At 40.2% G+C, this 22,991-nt stretch overlaps 1 protein-coding gene across 1 annotated transcript in view; it reads left to right on the top strand.

Moving 5' to 3' along the window:
* LOC137500512 (integrin alpha-PS4-like) overlaps positions 1-22,991 on the top strand; it is a 93,617-nt gene that overhangs the window by 64,257 nt on the left and 6,369 nt on the right. Inside the window, exon 7 of the mRNA XM_068227438.1 lies at positions 8,193-8,241. Within this exon, the coding sequence (XP_068083539.1) occupies positions 8,193-8,241 (49 nt within the window). The remainder of the gene's footprint in view (positions 1-8,192; positions 8,242-22,991) is intronic.

Raw genomic sequence — 22,991 nt, 5'->3', positions numbered from 1 at the left:
TCAGTAGGGTGGCATTCACATGTGGATAGGTTTCCCGCTCATGTGAGCGTCCACATAGTAGATTTAGTTCATGCCGTACTTTTATTATTTTTCTCTTTGTAACGGGAACATGTATTTGGGCCGAAAGCCTGTAATGTTCTTCAATAAATAATTAAATAAATAAATATCGCCACTACCTTATTTAACATTACTCGTGAGCCAAGGTAAAAGAATGCTGACGATGTGCCATCTGTCTGGGAGCCGAACTCCTGATATTCTACTTTTGTGAAGTTTAAGCACAATGCAAATGTTTCCAGCCTTGTTTCCCACTGGTTGATGAATTCATTAAATCTATTTCCAGAGTTACAATATCTTCTGCGCTTCCATGGATGGAGTATTTATACAGTGTTCTTGCACATAAAACTATGATATACTGCACACAGAAAAACGAGACCATGCTCCAATTGGGTTTATAGCTCGCAGTGTTCCACGAATACTGCACCCAATATTTGTATCAAAAGAGGATCAGTAATGAAATCAAGTGGTTTTTATCGATATCAACTTGTTTTATGATGCAATATACCGTAAGACCAGACGCGGTCTACTACAACTACTAACCCCACAAATACAAAAAATATGAAAATTCGCATGTCTTAACTGATACAAAATATTTCAGGATAATTCAAAGATAGGTAAAGACAGGGTGCGGGACACTTTAGGCTAGCAGGAAAAATGCACCATGATGTGCCATGCACAATGAATTTACGAGTAAGCCAGCTTGGCAACAGTTGGTTGCAGAGTGAGTCTCGGCCTGCAAGTCTGCGCTCCGACCGACCAACCGAACAGAGGACGGGTGGCTCTACCGTGACTCTATGCCTCTGTATTCGGGAGACGGAGAGGGGCTGCCCTGAGAATGGTTTTCCGTGAATTTCCGTTCTACTGCTTCTAGTACAGGCTACGACCGCCAACCCTTCACCTTCTCCGAGCACCTCCTTCACTGTAACAAATCACCGTCTAAGAGGCCCGCCTCCCCCTTCAGGCAGGAATGAGAACAATTTAACAGTAATAGTAATTGACTAGAAAAGTCACGTTACAAACGCAGGGCTGATCATTCACTTAAAATAAATGTAATATCGCAGAATATCGCAAATATTGGTTCGTAAATCATGAAATTGATCATTGGAATGACTTACCTGCAGCAGACTTAGATCTTCTTACCAATGAACGTTTGGTACTTCAAGAAAAGACCTCAATGTATCAATTTCTATGTGATGGCGTAAATACAACTTTTAGCTACAGTCCGTCTTAAACGATCGATTAATTACCAAAAGTTCGATAAATTTTCCAAATTCTTGGAAATAATTTAAGAAAAAACTAGAAAAGCAATTGATAGGGAATCCGCTTGACAGAACTAAATGAAGATCATTGATTGATTGATTCATTCATTCATTCATTCATTGATTTAAATGTCCGCCTCCATGGCTAAATGGTTAGCTTGCTGGCCTTTGGTCACAGGAGTCCAGGGTTCGATTCCCGGCGGAGTCGGGAATTTTAACCATAATTGGTTAATTTCGCTGACACGGGGCCTGGGTGTATGTGTCGTCTTCATCATCATTTCATCCTCATCACCACGCGCAGGACGCCTACGGGAGTCAAATCAGAAGACCTGCATCTGGCGAGCCGAATTTGTCCTTGGACACTCCCGGCACTAAAAGCCACATGCCTTTCCATTTCTTTTTTCCATTGGTTGTAATGTTCGACTCGTTGGCTGAATGGTCAGCGTACTGCCTTCAGTTCAGAGGGTCCCGGGTTCGATTCCCGGCCGGGTCGGGGATTTTAATCTTTATTGGTTAATTCCAATTGGTTAATTCCCCAACATCCCTGCAACTCACACACCACACAAAACTGTCCTCCACCACAATAACACGCAGTTACCAGTTACCTACACATGGCAGATGCCGCCCAGCCTCATCGGAGGATCTGCCTTAAAAGGGCTGCACTCGGCTAGAAATAGCCACACGAAATTATTATTATTGTTATTGATTTTAATGGGAAACTGCTGTATTTTTCTGGTGCAAGTATATTTAACACAGTGAAATTCTTCGCTGCGAAGTGCAAGTATTGAACAGGCGGAATAACGCGACGATACAGCGGCCGCAGGGTTGGACAATTGGGGAAGATAATAATAATAATAATGTTGTTGACTTTAAGTTCCACTAACTACTTTTAGGGTTTTCGGAGACGCTGAGGCGCCGGAATTTAGTCCCGCAAGAGTTCTTTAACGTGCCAGCAAATATACTGACACGAGGCTGACGTATTTGAGCACCTTCAAATACCACCGGACTGAGCCAAGTCAAGTTGGGGTCAGAAAGCCAGCACGTCAACCGTCTGAGCCACTCAGCCCGGCAATTGGAGAAGTAGTCTCTGAAAGACAACATTCTTCCCATTTGAAACAGACTAAAGTAGTAAGGCATTGCGTTGGTTATCTGCTGTAAACTGTCCTCACGGCGAACTTTTAAGGAATACGCGTCATCATAACATCCGCACGTTAATTGGGACGACGTTGAAAGACCATGGTTTCCAGGTATTTGAAGAGGTTCATGGATTGGCGCACAGCGGAAACCACAGATGGATCGACATCATCGATCCAACTGTCCCCTTTGAAAGCCTTGACTAGACCCTACACGGTCAGTAATACTGAGTCAATAATACTAACAGTACGCATCAATATTGTAGCGACATTACACGATCATTATTATTGTTAATATTTTGGTCAGTAATAGTGCACTTGCTTACCATTGCGATATTCTCACTTTACAAATAAAAACTCAGTAACCGTCAATACGGAATGAGATTTATAACATTCAATTGTGGTATTCTATCAAGATGGATCGTAAATGACGGGCATTTGTTACGTCAACGATGGATTAAAGATTGGTTTAGATAAAGAGGAGAGAATTCTCATATGAAGGTGTTTAGGGAAATACAATGTACTGTACTGTATACTGAAGCAGAAGATTATGAGAACTTTCTCCGAATGAATGAGGGTACTTTTGCGAAATTACTAGGAATGGTAGAGTCTTTTCTAATAAGGCAAAATGCAAACATGCGGACCTGTTTATCGGTGGCAAAGAGATTAGCGGTGACATTGAGTTACCTTGCAACTGGTAGAAATTTTGAAGATTTAAAGTTTTTTAATGTCACCAGTTTCTATCAGTACAGCAGTTGTGGAAACATGTGAAGTATTGTGTTACCGGTACGTTTATTCTGGCAGCGTTTCAAATAGCTCGATAAAGTTTGCAATAGGCCTACTTGACGGTTTCATAAGCACGTCTACTTGGCCTTGGTGAGAAACGCATTTGTCGTCCATCGCTGGTCCGTTATTACTGACAGAAATAATGACAAGCGCATTCACACGGTCAGTATAACTGTCAGTATCCCCACCACTCTACAATACTGACGCCCACAGATCAGGAAATCCGGATCTGCTTCAGTACTGGCCGTCATTCCATCATACCAGTCCACACATGATCAGTATTACTGTCAATATTTTTCGGTACTGACAGTTTTATCGACCTGTACGGTCTGCAATAAGTCGCAGCCCGCAGATGTCAACCACGAGAAAAGGACTGTTTACTTGCCAACAATTCCTTACTACAGAGATAAATTCCAGCTAGAGGAAATAGACATAGTGGGTCTGATCAATGGAGCGAGGGGGAACATTTTCCGTTTTTGCCGCTATTTTTTGAAAACACATGTTTCTACCAATGGCAACGTTAGGGAAAATTGTCATAATAGCCTGAAGGGTTTCATTAATAATTAGAATTAGGTTACCATCTAAATTTATCAAGACTGTATCTATTTCTTTTCTAAAAATTAATGTAAAAGTATACTTTGTCGACAAAAGATTGCGTTGAAATTATTTTTCCACACTATTCGTACTGATATAATATGTTAACTTTTCATGTGTGACTCGTAGACGCTTTGAAGTTGGTACGTTGTGCCACCCGGAATGGAATATTTTTCTAGTCATATTTTGTGCGAATTCCTATGCTACTGATTGTATTTATGTTACGCTTTTCGTAAGTAATCTTTAATTTCCATGCATTTTTGCTTCTTGTTTTGGTGTGGAAAGATAAAACAGAATAATGATCATTTATAGAGATGTGTAAACACCGTTTTCTTAAATCAGATCAGAAAATCAATAGACTCTATTATAAATCAACACATTTGGCCCAGTTTGATTTTATTTTACACCCTTATCGAAACTCACATGCGGGTTTTTGGACGATGTCGATAAATTAACCAGTAATGTTTAATGGGAGTACAGATAAATAAAGCATACAGAGACAATAGGGATGATAATAGATGTTTATTATGTTATAAAGAAATGGGATGAGCACAAGCAAGATATAGCAGATTCAGGAGGCCAAATGGACTGTATTGCGATTGACCTATCTAAGGCATTTGACAGGGTAGATCATGGAATACTACTGGCAAAAATGAGTGAAATTGGACTAAAAAAAAAGAGTGACTGAATGGGTGGCTATATTCCTAGAAAATAGAACTCAGAGAATTAGAGTAGGCGAAGCTTTATCTGACCCTGTAATAATGAAGAGGGGAATTCCTCAAGGCATTATTATTGGACCTTTATGTTTTCTTATATATATAAATGATATGTGTAAAGAAGTGGAATCAGAGATAAGGCTGTTTGCAGATGATGTTATTCTGTACAGAGTAATAAATAAGTTACAAGATTGTGAGCGGCTGCAGGGTGACCTCGATAGTGTTGTGAGATGGACGGTGGGCAATGATATGATGATAAACGGGGATAAAAGTCAGGCTGTGAATTTCACAAATAGGAAAAGTCCTCTCAGTTTTAATTACTGCGTTGATGGGGTGAAAGTTCCTTTTGGGGATCATTGTAAGTACCTTGGTGTTAATATAAGAAAAGACCTTCATTGGGGTAATCACATAAATATGATTGTAAATAAAGGGTACAGATCTCTGCACATGGTTATGAGGGTATTTAGGGGTTGTAGTAAGGATGTAGAGGAGAGGGCATATAAGTCTCTGGTAAGACCCCAACTTGAGTATGGTTCCAGTGTATGGGACCCTCACCAGGATTACTTGATTCAAGAACTGGAAAAAATCCAAAGAAAAGCAGCTCGATTTGTTCTGGATGATTTCCGACAAAAGAGTAGCGTTACAAAAATGTTGCAAAATTTGGGCTGGGAAGACTTGGGAGAAAGGAGACGAGCTGCTCGACTAAGTGGTATGTTCCGATTTGTCAGAGGAGAGGTGACGTGGAAGGACATCAGTAGACGAATAAGTTTGAGTGGTGTCTTTAGAAGTAGGAAGGATCACAATATGAAGATAAAGACGGAATTCAAGAGGACAAATTGGGGCAAATATTCGTTTATAGGAAGGGGAGTTAGGGATTGGAATAACTTACCAAGGGAAATGTTCAATAATTTTCCGATTTCTTTGCGATCATTTAAGAAAAGGCTAGGAGAACAACAGATAGGGGATCTGCCACCTGGGCGACTGCCCTAAATGCAGATCAGTAGTGATTGATTGATTGATTGATTGATTGATTGATTGATTGATTGATTGATTGATTGATTGATTGATTGATTGATTGATTGATTGATTGATTGATTGATTGATTGATTGATTGATTGATTGATTGATCGATCTTATAAAAGATCGTTTGGAGGCAAGGGAAATAAAAGAGAAATTTATGGATGAGGAGAATAGGAGGAAAAATTATAATTAAAATTGTATACCCTTGCAAAGTTATTGAACAGAGAGTGGATGCACCTGAGAAGAAGTGCAAAGTTATTCAACATTATTAAGGGAATATGAGGAAACAAATTGCTGGAGATAAGAATTGATACATGCTAGTTAGTGACGAAGTTGTATTTAAAGAACCTATAAAATGTAACTTTGTTAAAGCCTACAGCAGGTAGGTATGTCGATTATACTTCTTCATCACGTGGTATGTAGTGACTGAGGATGACTACTGCGGTGACCCTCACTTTGGGAGGTTACGTTTTAGGGATATCCGATGAACCTTTATAGCATGTCCGAGAAGTTTCTTTTTCCTATGTTCCATTTATTACCATCATATTCCTAACGTTCATTTCGGGCCATTTTTGCTCTGTTCAATTCCTAAATCATTTCAGTGTTAAAGTTGTTTTTTTTTTAAATATTTTCCTGACACTTTTTTTATTTGAGCTTTCTTTGTGTTTTATAATGATTCTATAGGATATCAGAGTTTGTGTACTGCATGTATCAAGAGTAAGAAAAGATTACAACAAATAATACCCTCTCCCGGATCTGTAGTTTCCGAGATTATGCTATTATCTCAATTTTTTTTTTATCAGAAGTAGGCCTGGATTAAAGGAAATAATTGGCTTACCAAACGGATTGTCCTACTCTTAGGCCTTTCCTATCCAATCGTTGTCATGAGACCATCCTGTCTCGGTGCGACGTAAAGCAAATCGTCAAAAAGAAGGTAAGCTGAGAAACACCAAATTGGAACTGGTGGATCACTTATAACATATAAAATGGTGGTGATTATTGTTTTAATAAGAAATACAATTGGACGAGCATCCTCTGTTAATACTAATCAGAGGGGAAAAAAGGAAGGGGTTCGACATTTCGGAGAATGAAGGTATCGACAAAAGAAACGGATGCGTCAGGAAAGACGTGAAAATGAAAAATCCGTAGACCTGGCAATCTAATGCCGTCGCTGTCGGAAGAGAACAAGAGTTGACCGAGGGAGGTTGGATATCATGGATGAAAGTGAGCAGTCTGGCACTAGTAAGTGGGAGCAATGTGTGACTCGGCTAGGAAAACCCCAGTCATCAACACACGCTCCCAAGATGAGAACCTCTGTCCCCTTTTAGTCACATCTTACGGCATACAGGGGATGCCGTGAAGGTATTTTACGACCCCCAACACACAACGTGTATATTTAAAATGGTATTCTCCCAGGATGCTAGTATATTAAAGGGATCTGAACCAAGGAGCAACAAGGCTAATGCAATGAGCTCGCAGTTCCGATCAGCGTTTTCTGTTCTGAAAGGAAGAAGTCAGCTCTCCGGAAAATTGTCTTTACATCGTTCTGTATTCAGACCGACTTAGCTGTACGGGAGTGAAATGTGTGTGCAGTCAGGACATCCTTTTGGTAAGGTGGAAGAAACAGATATGAAATTAGCAAGAATATTGAAACTACAATCAGACGGGTACAATGGCAGGAGGGTACTTGGAATGAGGATATGAAGGCTAAAGGATGAAGTTGCGAGCATAAACCGAATTCGGTGGTGGAGTGTATGAGGCGAATGGGGAAGGATACGAGGGTAATGAACTCGGCCAAGGAAGATAAGTGAAACAAAGGGAGAATACGGACTCGATCGTTAGCCTCAGTTTTTAATTATTTAAAAATAAGATGCTTAAAACTAAGCGAGGTCACAGAGCTACTTGGAGGCGTTTACTTAACTCACAGAGGCTTGGGGACGGAACGATGAATGGCATAACAGTCTGAAATGTCCGCCTCTGTGGTGTAGTGGTTAGGGTGATTAGCTGCCACCCCCGGAGGCTCGGGTTCGATTTCCGGCTCTGCCAAGAAATTTAAACGTTTTCACCAGGAATAGAACCAGGTCCACTCAGCCTCGCGAGGTCAACTAAGCATAGGGGTTCGTTTTGCATCTGTGTCATTCTCGAAGTGATTTTCGTGGTTTCCGTCTTCTCCTCCAGACAAATGACAGGATGGTATTTAACTTAAAGTCACGAACACTTTCTTCCCGCTTCATTGTATCTCCCTTCCAATCTTCCCATCCCCCCCACAAGGTCCCTGTTCATCATAGCAGGCGAGGCTGCCTGGGCGAGGTACTGGTCTTCCTTCATAGTAGTATCCGCGACCAAATGTCTCTACCCTTGAGGCGGTAGAGGTGGGATCCCTCACTGAGTCCGAGGGAAAAACAAACCCTGAACGGTAAAGTGACTAAATAAAAATAAAACATAAATATTTTTCTGTTATTTGTACTCAGTGGATATGTGTTCAAACAAGGAGAAATAATAAAATTTTAAGTAACATACATAGTGTACAATAAATCGTGTACCCTCAACTTTACTGGATGCTTCCTTTCAAAATGTTATTTTATGATGAATTGTGTATTCACTGATCCTTCATTCTCTCCTTCCAGAATAGTCAGGATGTTCTTATGGGGGCTACAGGAATAGACCGAGGAAATGGTAAGCCACAATCAGATACACTTCACATCTTAACATTTCTCATGTAAATGTGTAATTTATTCTTTGGGAATAATAATAATAATAATAATAATAATAATAATAATAATAATAATAATAATAATAATAATTGTACGAGGGGTACATCTTCTCCGGCTAGTTTGATTGCGCGCCTTCTCTAAGGCCATCTATGTAAACAAACTTGAACTTGTGAACTACAAGAAACTTTGGTCGTCAACTGTTAGATGTCTCTACCATCTGTTTATTTGCTCCCTCTAGCGGGCTAGACTTTAATTATTTCATAAAGAAATGTTTATTTTTTATGTTTATAAACCTGGTTCTGAGAATTCTTTTAATGTTCCGAAGTTGTCAACACTTCAGCTGGTTTCTCCTCGATTGTAATCAACCTATCAGAAAATGTGCAAATATTTTCTCTAGCCAATTAAAACCGAGTGTGTGTGTAAGAATCCAGGCTATCTGTAAAACGTTCTGGAATCTTCCCCTTGTGATACTACAAAGGCAGCGCACGTCACGGTCGCATTGTCTGAATTGCTCCAGTCTTGGGAGTGCGTCTTATCTCAAGAGGGTCAGGGGCGAGTCCGGCGTGAGGCAGATCTAGCGGCACAAGGTAATGGCAGAATTTACTTAGATATGTGAAAGACCCTGCGGACAAATTTAATGTAAGTTTGTAAAAAAACTGGTGGTCTAAATGTAGAATTTTGGCAAGTCTGTGGACTCTGCTCTATTCCCTACTGGGAAATATGTAACGTAAGGGAACGAAGAGCGTAGACGCCATTCAACCTTACATGGGGTGACTAAAGTTTTCAAAACATCTAAATTTATAAACCTTTTTGGTACTTATGTTTCTCAGTTAGTCACCCCCGTGTAGTATAAGATTAGCCTCTGTATAATTGCGCCGTAAGCCCGCTTAGGGTTTCAAGGAGTTCAGGTGTTTCGCCTCCTTGTCGTTTGTTTATGGGCGGTCTTGTGCAACCGTTCTCTTTTACCATTAAGGCCACGTGGTATGGGTTATTATTCCCCTGTAAATTATTTTTAGAGTGTAAATTTTTTCTTGTGTTAGCTCCATTGCGAACAGTGACTATTATGGAAAAGCCCACATTGGAGCCACTGTGCATGAACACCTTAAAGTGAGGTGGAATCTTAATGCACCGTAAAAAGAAAAAATGACTATGATATTGTGGAACTCAGACACCAGAGTAATGTAAGTTCTGGGAGAAAATCCTGCTCTTATAAAATGTTGTACCTGTCAAGAGCAACAGGCACTTTTCTATGTAAAGAAACTGTCGGCTAGTTATTACAAGGTTTTGCACCGGATGATCGGACTTCTAAGTCTCTTATATTGTTAGAGCTGACGCTGTTATTAACAAGCTGTTATATTGTTATATTGTTATGCATTCATATCCTTTCTCTAAAAAGATTTTCAGAGGAAAGAAATAAACTTTTGAAATTTATCTTACAAGTTGCTCTAAGTAATTGCTTGTCCAGCCATTGAACCCACGTGCTTCCTATGCCTCTGGGACCACGGAATCTCCGTATCAATAATAATAATAATAATAATAATAATAATAATAATAATAATAATAATAATAATAATTAGCAAATGTACCCGTGCTTCGGTACGGTATTCTACATTGAAACGGATACCAAATTAAATTACTGTACATGCAGTGAATAGGATATTTTTAAATTGCAAGTATAGATAAGGAATCTGCTCCACGTACAACACTTTTTGGGCTATATCCGCTGGACTTAGCCTTCAAAACCGGCGTTATTTATCCTCCCGTCGAAAAAATCCACATGAAAAAATGTTTTAGAAATGGATTTCAATCAAGGTTGGTCGATTTCCAATCAGGTTGGTCTTGTATGTATTGTGGGAGAGTAAAATCACTGTATCGGTTCCCTATAAACCCCCAGTTCATTCTGGGAATTTGAAATGGTATGGACCTTAAAACCTACCTTTGAACACGTGGATGTTAAATGCGAAGTTTGGTTGAAATATCTGCAGTAGTTTTCAAGTTGTACGAAATACGCTTCACACGCACCCACTCTTGAGTTAAGTCCGGTGGGACTTGTACCTAAAAACGGTTCATTAATGATATCTTCCTTATTAATCCTCGTATTGAAATGATACAGATGAGAAGAAACGGTTTAGAAATGTATTTCCATCAAGGCATGTAGATTTCCAAGTTTGGTTGTGTATATTTTGAGGGAGTTCAAAGTCACGGTTTCAGGGATTTAGAAACAATATTGGCCCTAAAACCTACCTAAGGAGAGATGGATTCTAAATATGAAGTTTGGAGAAATATACCCAGTAGTTTTCAAGTTATAGACAGACACCAAAAGCAAAAAATATGCAGATGGTCATTATTACACCTGAAACGGATAACTGTACGGAAATTTCGCCAAAATAGTCAATGTACAGACACACGATCGTTACGATTTTATTTATATAGATAATAATAATAATAATAATAATAATAATAATAATAATAATAATAATAATAATAATAATAATAATAATAATAATAATAATAATAATAATAATAATAATAATAATAATAATAATAACAGGGAAAGTATCACAACTGTATAAATTCAAGTATATTTATTATTATTATTATTATTATTATTATTATTGTTACGGAGTTTTCCGTGATAGGTAGAGGTGAAAGAAGGTGCGGGTGTGAATAGGTCTCCAGCTACGAAAGCAAAATTAATTTAAAATTTAACAAGGTTATATTTTCTTTTCAAAAACAAAGAAATAACAAGCATGGCAGGTACAAAGTAGCAAATCAAAAACGGTAGTTACAATATTTACAGGAATTGGGGCTTCGCGCCCTGATTTTACACTGCTTGGACGATCAGCTCAGTTTTACCCCAAACACGAGTTTCAACAGAGGGGCAGAAAACCCCATTCATGCCTAGGAGCCCTTGCTCCAAATTACACTGAAAAGCCTCCACGAGGCGTACAACACTCAATTTTCAAAAGAGCCACTCGCTCTCAAATTTAAGCCTCTCCCAGGCCACACCAAACTCCACCTTCAAGTTGTCCTCAACGGACATAAACACAGGGGTAAAATACCCAATCTACTGAGGTCTATTAAATGAAAAGCAGGTTAATTAAATGACCTCTAAAATAACAATTTGAGAGGAGGCGAACTTGCACTCCTAATACACTTTGATTAAGACCTACTTGGCACTAGGCCGTTAATACAAGGGCTAATCCCATACTAAAGAGGTGACTTAAGAAAAGAACAATTTGTTTTACGTTATCGAAGAATAGGTTGAGAAAAATAAGTTCACCTCAAAACAATACGAGTGGGAGCTCGAGAGGGTTAGCACTCTCTATCCCAGTATGTAGCTTTAAAAGAGAATAAATGAAAAGAGTAGTTACATGTAGGAAACGGTTACATGGTGGAAAGCTTAGAACCCGCCCCGAGAGTTAAACTGCTGAGCTAGCAAAGAAAGAAGTAATTAATCGGCCATTACCTTGTTGTTGACCGCTGCCGAGGAAAGAGGCGCTTCCCGCCTCCTGCTATGTACTTAATACACTGAAAGATGGAACAGAAGTGGCCCGGAGACCCTAAAATCAGCAGTTTATAACCTCTCGCAGAAGTTTCTAGGCGTTAGGGGAATGAAAACACCCTCCCGCACATTCTTTATTGGCTAGGGTACAGAAACATATCCAAGTTGGGGGAAGATACATCGGATTGGTTGGAAATAACTCAAAGAAATTCGGGATAGGCTAGATTTAAAACAAGGGGAAAAAGGGGTTAATATTGCCAACTTAACCAATGACTGAAAGAAATTTAGCAAAGAACAAACATTTGAAACAAAAATTTCTCCAACAAAATAGTTCTTTGACTCCGCACTAGGGTGCACTATTGTTGATCTTCAGTAGTGTCCTCTAGAAGAGAAAGTTCACACTTCTTACTTCAAGCGAAACAAAAACACATCAAAAATGACACAGTTCAAAAACTCAAAATTTTCCACGTGGTGACATCTTCTGAGAAGGTAAAGAATTAATAGCGTAGATAAAGTTCAGACTTCCTCCAGCAGAGGAGTTTCAACAGGCGCACATTTTAAATTAGCGGAGTGGAGGTGTACCGCCCGGTACAGACCTCCCCCCCCCCAAAAAGTTCCACCAGGGGTGATATATGAAATTTGTTTGAAAACCAGGTCCAAGTTTTGATGTAGATATGGAGATAAATTGCCAAAAATAAATTTATAAGATTTTCTTAGTTTGGTTTGATTTTGTTTCAAAAATTTTGTTGTTGCAGGTGAAGTATAGTCTTTAAGTTTGTAGAAGTAGAATTCTGAAGATAAATTTTTTTAATACTTAAAAGTGATGAAAATTTTGCAATGTCCACCAAATATTGCTGTTGAATTCCCCAGTGTAGTCATTGCTTATAGTAACTGTTCATGTAGTTGAGGTTAATGAAGTTGGATGGCCAGACCGGCCGTTGCAGCTTGCGTCCAAAGGAGGCCGCTCGGACCCCTCAAGTACCCTGAGATACCGCTCGCCCGCACTATGAGGGGAGCAGAGGTTTTGAAGCACGCCGCGCCCGCGGTGAACATATACAGGCTGCGGGCATGTGGCAGGTCGTGCGCCGCACATCAGCCTAGGCCGGGAGGAGAGCTCCGGCTCGCCGTGCACATGTCGTCCTCGCTGGGGCCGAGGGGGCCCGTCCTCGAACCCAGCGGCGGCACAGCGCCGCGCGGCTGCGGGGGCACTGAAACATTTAAGCTAGGCGGCAGAATTGTTGGACAATTATCATTTTTTTTTTGAGGGCACAGGCATGTAGAGAGATTGAGGGGCCAGCGGCGTGCAGATATCCATGGCATTTCATCTAAGCCAGCCACTGTGTGTAGTGGAGCAGGAGACGGGAGCGTGGTAATGGCCGTGGCAAGGACAGGATGGCAGTTTAACAAATCGGGGGAGGTTTTACAGAAACGCTTACATATAAAATAAAATAGAAGGAGCAGAATGCCTTAAGAGTGGAACTCAAAAAAAAATATAACCTTCATATTCCTATCAAATTATATGAAGCAAGTTGACACAAAATTTACACCGGTTTCACCTGGGACAGGTGAACCCTAAATATCCTCTCGGTGGCTGGATTGCTTACTAACAATGTAACCGGCGTAAGAAAATCGAGAATGATGCATGGCCCATGAAATCTGGGGGCAAGCTTGCCCGCGGGAACAAAATTCTTGACCATCACCTGGTCACCTACATTCAAAGTGGTGGGTCTCCGTCCACGGTCATACTTTTCCCTAACCTTTTCATGAGATACCTTAAGATTGGCTTTAGCCTTCTTCCAAAGATCTTTAATATTATCCGGATCTATTGTCTCGGGTAGAATGTCACTCAGAGACCAAAGGTTAGAGAGCGGCGTGTTAGGAACAAACTTGAACATCAAGGAAGCTGGAGTGAACTTATGAGATTCATGAACCGCCGAATTCAAAGCAAAAGCTAACCAATGCAGGGACGTGTCCCACCTGGAATGATCTTCATGATGATAGGCAATAAGTGCGGACCTGAGATTACGATTAACCCGTTCAGCCAGAGATGGTTGAGGGTAATAAGCAGAAGTAGTTACATGAGAGATGGATAAGTCAAAACAGAATTTACGAAATAAGATAGATGTAAAAGCCTTAGCATTATCAGATACAATATATTGGCACGGACCAAAAGAAGCAAAAATAGAATTTAAGCAAGTAATGGTAGACTGAGCGGTAGCCAGCTTAGTCGGAAATAACCAAGAAAATCTGGTAAAACCATCTACACACACAAGGATGAACTTGTTGGCATTACCCTTTGACTGGGGGAATGGTCCTACATAATCAATATACAGGCGTTCCATGGGGCGCGACGCTTGCTGAGAAGACAAGAGGCCTACCTTGGTGGACATGGTCGGTTTACTAAGCAAACAGGATTTACAAGCCTTTACTAGTTCACGGATTTCACCGTCCATACCTTTCCAGATGAACATTTCACGAATCTTTTCACGAGTTTTAAAGATACCAAGATGCCCTCCTAATGGGGTCTCATGATAATACTTGAAGATCATAGGTACAAGAACCGCTGGAACAACAACTTTCATCATCTTATCATGCCTCGAAGGGCAACATAGAACACCATTCCTCAGAACATAAGGGACAACATGTTCCCCAGAAGAAAGGGTTTCCATTATCGGAGCCAGCGTCGGATCTTCACGTTGGTATTTCTCGATATCCCTAAAGAGCATGGGAGCATCTGTTAGGATGGCATTAATCTTAGATAGTATGGACTCGGAAGGTGATGAACTGTCGACCGGTTCGTGGGTCTCGACGTCGTTAGAAAACATACGGCTGAGTCCATCAGCAACAACATTTTCGGTACCTCTGATATGTCTAACATCAAACTGGAAGGCAGAAATACGGATGGCCCAGCGGGCTATACGACCAGTACGACGCGGCCTACCTAAGACCCAGCTTAAGGCTTGATTATCTGTCTCCAGGTCGTATTTGACATGTTCCAGATAGAGACGGAACTTCTCTAAGGCGAATAAGACTGCCAAACCTTCGAGCTCATAGATGGAATACTTGGCTTCTTGAGCCGACAATGTCCTAGACGCATAGGCGATGGGGCGCCTCCCTAGTTCAGTCTCTTAAAGAAGGACTGCAGCTACCGCTGACGACGATGCGTCGGTTTGGACAATGAATTTCTTCGAGAAATCAGGCATAGCAAGTACAGGGGCATTACAAAGAGCTAATTTAAGGTCTTCAAAAGCGGCTTGTTGAGAAGGTCCCCACTCGAATTTGATGCCTTTCCTACGAAGAAGGTTTAAGGGCGCCGCTCTATTAGCGAAGTTAGGAATAAACTTCCTGAAGAAATTCACCATACCAATGAACCTGGCGATACCTTTAATGTCCTTGGGAGGTTTAAAATCACGGATGGCCTGTGTTCTAGAATGATCGACTGCTACACCATCAGGTGACACAATATGCCCTAGGAAAGACATAGAGGGCTTAGCAAAGGCAACCTTGGACAACTTAACAGTTAACCCAGCCTTACGAAGGCGATCGAGAACTTCTCGCAGATGATCTAGATGTTCTTCAAAAGTTTCTGAAAATACGACGACATCATCCAAGTAGTGATATAAGTACTCAAATTTGATGTCGGAGAAGACCCTATCTAGTAGCCTAGTGAGTACAGCTGCTCCCGTGGGGAGCCCGAAAGGCACGCGGTTGTATTCGTATAAATTCCAGTCCGTGGCAAACGCTGTAAGATGTTTAGACTCTTCGGCAAGGGGAATTTGATTATAGGCCTGATTCAAGTCCAAGATAGTAAAGAACTTGGCCTTACGAAACCATGAAAAACAAGAATGAAGGTCGGGAAGGGGCACAGATTGTAACACCACCTTCCGATTGAGAGCCCTGTAATCAATGACAGGCCTGAAGCCTCCTTGGGGTTTCGGGACTAAAAAAATAGGCGAAGAATACGCTGACTTAGAGGGCCTAATAATACCGTCCTTCAACATCTGATCGATGATTTCTTTTAGAGCCTTCATTTTAGGTGGAGATAGCCTATAAGGTGGAAAACGGACAGGAATCGAATCCGTGACCTCAATTTTGTATTCAATAAGGTCAGTAACACCAAGAGTATCAGAGAACACCTCGGGAAACGACTGACACAGTTTGCGAATACTATCAGCCTGCTCCTCAGGTAGATGTCTAAGGTCTAACAACATCTCATCCTGGGTAGGCGAAATAGACGAACATGACACAGAATTACACTTTAATAGTGGGATTTTACAATTAGAAGCAAATTTGAATGTGCACGACCTAGAGTGGAGATCGAGCACAAGACCAGTGTGAGAAATAAAGTCCGCTCCCAATATAATGGGGCAAGACAAAATGCTTGGCCACAAACAATTTAACTTTCCATGTGAATTGAAAAATACGAATTTTGACATATAAGGAACCGAGAATTTCTAATGGAGAGGAATTAGCCGAAACGTATTGGATCGCCGACAAACAATAGTTAGGAAGTTTACAAACAGATTTCAATTTTGAATACCAATCAGCCGAAATAATAGGACAAACACTACCTGAATCTAAGAGAGCTGTTATAGGCTCGTTATTTAACTCAATTTTGAGAAAGGGGACCGGTGCGGGGGAATCCGCCGCAATCCTAAGACACTCTTTGGGACCTTCAAAAGATGAATTTGAAAATTGCTCGTTCCCTGAATTTACAACCTGTTTACCCGGGGCTGAGTCTCGGGAAGATAGATTAGTCGACTCAGCCGAAGCCACTAGTCACTTTTTATTATTGGCATAGGTGGAATTTGCACCAGAAGTTGAGCAGGAGGGGGTGCTATTCGAATTTGGGCAATTCTTGGCGATATGTGAGAAAGCCCCACATTTAAAACAGCCTTGTGCTGAACCAGCTCCATTATTTGCCCTACTAGTTTTGACCAATGGACATTTATTGCGAAGATGGTCAGGCGACCCACAAGCATAACATTTACGGGGTGTGACTGGTCGGCGAGGTGGAGGCCGAGTATTACTAAACGAAGGAGGGGGTTCTTTTGCCACACGCAAAGAATCGGCGTACCTAACTCCTTCCGCTGAAACGGCCAACGCTTCAAGTTCAGAGAAAGTTTGCGGGCACGCCGCGAAACACAAGTATGACCTATAAGATGGTGAAATACCTTCCACAATAGCTTGTACAATTTGATCCTCAGGGAAGTGAAGAGCAAACACCCGAGTATAAAACTTAATGTCTTGTATGAAGTCAGCCAAGTTCTCATCCAAGCGCTGTACACGATAATAGTACTTCTGAATAAGGGAAGACCTGGCCCTAGCCGGGATGAAGTTAGCTAGCAAATGGGCATGGAAATCCTCAATAGATGATTGCTCGGCAATGGCTCTTACGATTTTATCTGAGAGAATACCAATAGCATACGGATAGATAATTTGCAAAATTTGACATGGAGAAAGAGAAAACACAAGTGCATGATCCTGAAATTCAACCAGAAATCTTAAAAATGAAATTACTTCACTGGTGGTATTACCCGAAAACTTAGAGATAGCTCTGAGCAACATTGCCAATGGGTGAGGCAAGCTGCTAAACCCGGGTGACATAGTAGGTAAAGGTTTCAATGGCAAGGAAGTTAATTCAGAACGGATGTTACTCAACGATGCACGGCGTTCAGATTCGTTGTCCAATGGGGCAGAGATAGTTTGAGCGGCGATGGTTTTCCTATTAACTTCTCCCTTATGAGGTTCTTCCTCACTACCTACATTCACTATGGTGGGTTGATCAGATTTGGGAGGAACTTCCCCAGTTAACAATTGAGTGACCTTGCTAGATAATTCAGACATATTTTCAAGCAGCGTACTAGCTTCCTTCTTCTGAACGTCATTCAACTTTAGAGACAACAGATCGTTAACTCTATTTGAAAAGTTATATAGCCTAGCTTGCACACGCTTAATTTGATTAGGAGAAGGATCATTTTCATCAAAAAAACTAACTACAGAAGCTAGCCCAGTAATATTCTCCGTGATCGTGGAAAGAGAGTCGTCAATTTCTTTCTCTCCCAAATTGGGGATGGAAATGGGCAAATCTAGGGACTCTCTAAGCTTGTTTGTGTCTACTGCAACCGTGCCTCCAGATTGTACATTTCTAATAGTCAATTCATAGATCAACTCCTCCTTGCGCAAATAGTTAAGATGGAGAACATCGCGAGGGCCGGGCATGGTGACAGAACAATTTTGAAAAACTCAAAAAATTCCAGCAACTGGGAAAATAGTTAGAGTTCGGAACAAACAATGTTTAGCCGTCAAAAGGGGCTAAATTGAGACCCATTCAACCACGCTCTGCTTCCACTTGTTACGGAGTTTTCCGTGATAGGTAGAGGTGAAAGAAGGTGCGGGTGTGAATAGGTCTCCAGCTACGAAAGCAAAATTAATTTAAAATTTAACAAGGTTATATTTTCTTTTCAAAAACAAAGAAATAACAAGCATGGCAGGTACAAAGTAGCAAATCAAAAACGGTAGTTACAATATTTACAGGAATTGGGGCTTCGCGCCCTGATTTTACACTGCTTGGACGATCAGCTCAGTTTTACCCCAAACACGAGTTTCAACAGAGGGGCAGAAAACCCCATTCATGCCTAGGAGCCCTTGCTCCAAATTACACTGAAAAGCCTCCACGAGGCGTACAACACTCAATTTTCAAAAGAGCCACTCGCTCTCAAATTTAAGCCTCTCCCAGGCCACACCAAACTCCACCTTCAAGTTGTCCTCAACGGACATAAACACAGGGGTAAAATACCCAATCTACTGAGGTCTATTAAATGAAAAGCAGGTTAATTAAATGACCTCTAAAATAACAATTTGAGAGGAGGCGAACTTGCACTCCTAATACACTTTGATTAAGACCTACTTGGCACTAGGCCGTTAATACAAGGGCTAATCCCATACTAAAGAGGTGACTTAAGAAAAGAACAATTTGTTTTACGTTATCGAAGAATAGGTTGAGAAAAATAAGTTCACCTCAAAACAATATGAGTGGGAGCTCGAGAGGGTTAGCTCTCTCTATCCCAGTATGTAGCTTTAAAAGAGAATAAATGAAAAGAGTAGTTACATTTAGGAAACGGTTACATGGTGGAAAGCTTAGAACCCGCCCCGAGAGTTAAACTGCTGAGCTAGCAAAGAAAGAAGTAATTAATCGGCCATTACCTTGTTGTTGACCGCTGCCGAGGAAAGAGGCGCTTCCCGCCTCCTGCTATGTACTTAATACACTGAAAGATGGAACAGAAGTGGCCCGGAGACCCTAAAATCAGCAGTTTATATCCTCTCGCAGAAGTTTCTAGGCGTTAGGGGAATGAAAACACCCTCCCGCACATTCTTTATTGGCTAGGGTACAGAAACATATCCAAGTTGGGGGAAGATACATCGGATTGGTTGGAAATAACTCAAAGAAATTCGGGATAGGCTAGATTTAAAACAAGGGGAAAAAAGGGGTTAATATTGCCAACTTAACCAATGACTGAAAGAAATTTAGCAAAGAACAAACATTTGAAACAAAAATTTCTCCAACAAAATAGTTCTTTGACTCCGCACTAGGGTGCACTATTGTTGATCTTCAGTAGTGTCCTCTAGAAGAGAAAGTTCACACTTCTTACTTCAAGCGAAACAAAAACACATCAAAAATGACACAGTTCAAAAACTCAAAATTTTCCACGTGGTGACATCTTCTGAGAAGGTAAAGAATTAATAGCGTAGATAAAGTTCAGACTTCCTCCAGCAGAGGAGTTTCAACAGGCGCACATTTTAAATTAGCGGAGTGGAGGTGTACCGCCCGGTACAATTATTATTATTATTATTATTATTATTATTATTATTATTATTATTATTATTATTATTGTTACGTAGTTTCCGTAGTTTAAAACTTTAAAACAAAGATTATATTTCTTTTCAAATCTTTCCCTTAGCGAAATAACAAGGTTACAGGTACAAAACAATGTTGATACACGAAATTTACAGTTCCTGAGCTTCAAACTCCAAATAACAAGTTTACAACGCCACAAATGTAGCGTTTAGATAGACAAGGAGAGAAATCTCCCAAGACAGAGCACTTTGCTCCAACCGTTACAATATACAGCATTCCAGAGACACCCCGCAATGTTAGAGCAATGTCAGAAAAGAGCTTGCATGCTCTCCCACTTCAACCAAGAGACTGCGCTCCCAATTTCTTACAGCATACTCAAGGCAACATTACACAAAAACCTTACAATTCTGGCCTCTCTAGGCCCAAACTACAATTTACAATTTTTGTACACAGGGGTATCAATTACCCAAACTACTGGGCCTTCGTGAAAAAGAAGAAGAGGTTAAATTACTGGCCCATACTCAAAGTTATGGAGGCGTACACTTGCGCTCCGAGAAAACGAAGTATAAAAACCTACTTGGGCTCGCGGCCCGATGATGCAGAGGCTAATCCCAAGCTACTGAAGTGACTAGAAGGAAGGTTGATTAGTGCTTACAGGAAGAGAAACAGTTACAAAATCGTAGTCACCTCAAGATAAATTAAAGGGGAACTCGAGACGGTAACTCACTCTCTATCCCCGATTTACTGCTTAAGTCTTTATGAAATTTTACATTAACCGAAAGAAAGTTTATATTTTAGGAAGCAGACTGTTACATAGTTAGAAATTAGAACCTTCCCCTCGGGTAAGTCTGCGGAGATAGCTACGGAGATATAAAACTGGTGGCCATTACCTGGGCTGTTGTTCTGCCTGCCGAAGAATGAGGCACCTCGCCTCCTGTCTAAACACACACACTCAGAAATTCGACGATCAATAAGACAAGGTAGCTTGAAAAAGCCGCAGCTTATATACCCGATGGGAGGTTTCGAGAAGGTTCTGGACTAAATCCAGACACGCCCTCTCATTTTATTGGCAGAATTAAAAGGTACAAGAAGCCTAATTTTGGCTGAGAAATAAATACAGAAAATTTTTTGATTGGCCAGACTCAAAAGCTGGCGGGATGAGAAGGAAGTGTTGCAAACCTTGAAATGCCAAAATTAATGAAAGTTAATTTAGTTGAGAAAACATACAAAAACAAAACTTCTTTGAAACACTCATTCTTCCATCTTGCACCAGAGTACATGACCTCAGTTTTATTGTGGAGACATCTAGGTAGAAAAGTTCAAACTTCTTGATGTACACCAAAACAAAACAAACAAATCCAGTCAGTTTAGGAAACTTTAAAATAACAAACGACATATTCTGATTAACGTCCCAACTTCATGCACTAGCTGTTTCAAGATTTGTATGAGAGATAGCGTTCCTTAAAGCACTTCTTTTAAATGTGCGGGGTTGAGGTATACCTCCCGGTACAATTATTATTATTATTATTATTATTATTATTATTATTATTATTATTATTATTATTATTATTATTATTATTATTATTATTATTATTATTATTATTATTATTATTATTATTATTATTGTACCGGGCGGTACACTCCTACGCCGCAGTTTTAAATATTGCGCCAATAAATCCTCCTCTACAGGAGAAACTCTGAACTTTCAAAACTGGATCAACTCATAAGTTTCTCAGAAGATGTCACTACCGTAAATTTTGTGAATACGAAGCTGTCAATACTGTGTGGATTTCGACTTGTTTTGTTTTCCATTGATCAAGAAGTGTGGACATTCTCTTATAGACGTCTCTACTAAAAAACTATGATCATGCACCCTGGTGCGAAGTGAAGGAACTTTTTTGAAGAAATTTTGTAATCATAAGTTTGCTCTTTACTAAATTTCGTTCATTCATTTGTGGGTTGGCAATATTAATCTTTTCTTTCCGCCAGTTTTGAATTGAGCTAATCCAGAATTTCTGTAATTAATTTTTGACCAATCGTGTCTTTCTTCTTGTTCGATTTTGAGTGTACCGTCTACACTGACCAATAAAATTGAGTGGGTGTGGCTGCTTTATTCATGAAAGTTCTCGAATTTTCCCCGAGGGTATAAAAACTGCTGATTTTCTTGTCTCTCGGCCACTTCATCAACGTCTAACCTAGTGGATGGACATGTAGCAGGAGGCGGGAAGCGCCTCTTTCATCAGGCAGCAGCTCTTCAATAAGGTACTGGCCGTTTAACATCTTTATTTCTTGCTAGCTCAGCAGTTTAACCCTCGGGAAAGGTCCGAATCCCCTTACGATGTAAACTACCGGTATCTTTCCGACATGTAATTTTTTGCCGTATGATGTAAAATCTTCATTAAATCTATAACTGCAATTCGGGGATAGAGAGTGCTTTACCCTCTCGAGCTCCCCTTCATATTGGTTTGAGGTGACTACGTTTGGTAACTGGTTTTCTTCCCTTCTGTAATACCTTAAATTGTTTTCTTATACGAGTCACCTCCATAGTTTGGGAATAGCCCCTGTTTCATCGGCCTAGTGCCTCAGGTTTTAAGAAGTTTCATGTAGGAGTGCAAGTACACGCCTCCATTCATCTTTGTACTTTGGCCCATTTACTTAACCTGTTCTTTTCTGCTAAGGCCCAGTAGGTTGGGAACAAGATACCCCTGTTTCCTTGTAAGTTGTGCCTTGAGGGCAGTTAATAGTAAAGTCTGTTATGGCCTTTAATCGGCTCAGAAAATTGAGAATGGGTCAGCTCTTTTATTTGTGGTAAACGTGCCTCAGTGAGGCTTGATATTAAAAGTTGGGAGTAAGTGCTCGATGTATGAAGGGGATTTCTGCCCTTTGGTAAATATGTGTAGTGTGAGCTGAGCGCTCAGGAAATGTAAAGTAAGGCCTTGAAGCCCAAGTTCTGTTTATACCGCCAATCTTGTCTTTCCTAGACTTAAAGTGTTGTTACTGGTACCTTGTTCCTTGTTGTTTCCTTTAAAAGAGAGAAAAATATAACCTTTGTTACAGTTTTAAATTAACTTTGATTGTGTAGTTAGACCCATTCTCCCCAACACCTTCTTTCACCTCTGCTGTTCCACAGATACCTCGGAACAATTATTATTATTATTATTATTATTATTCTTATTATTATTATTATTATTATTATTATTATTATTATTATTATTATTATTATTATTAATGTATTTATGTATTTATTTATTTATTTATTTATTTATTTATTTATTTATTTATTTATTTATTTATTTATTTATTTTATATGGCGGGACTCAGAACATGAAGCCTGCTATTCTGTCCGACC

The sequence above is a fragment of the Anabrus simplex genome, chromosome 4 (assembly GCF_040414725.1).
Source record: "Anabrus simplex isolate iqAnaSimp1 chromosome 4, ASM4041472v1, whole genome shotgun sequence".
Taxonomy (NCBI): domain Eukaryota; kingdom Metazoa; phylum Arthropoda; class Insecta; order Orthoptera; family Tettigoniidae; genus Anabrus; species Anabrus simplex.
Note: the sequence above shows the minus strand (reverse complement) of the source record. Positions and strands in the feature narration are given on the sequence as shown.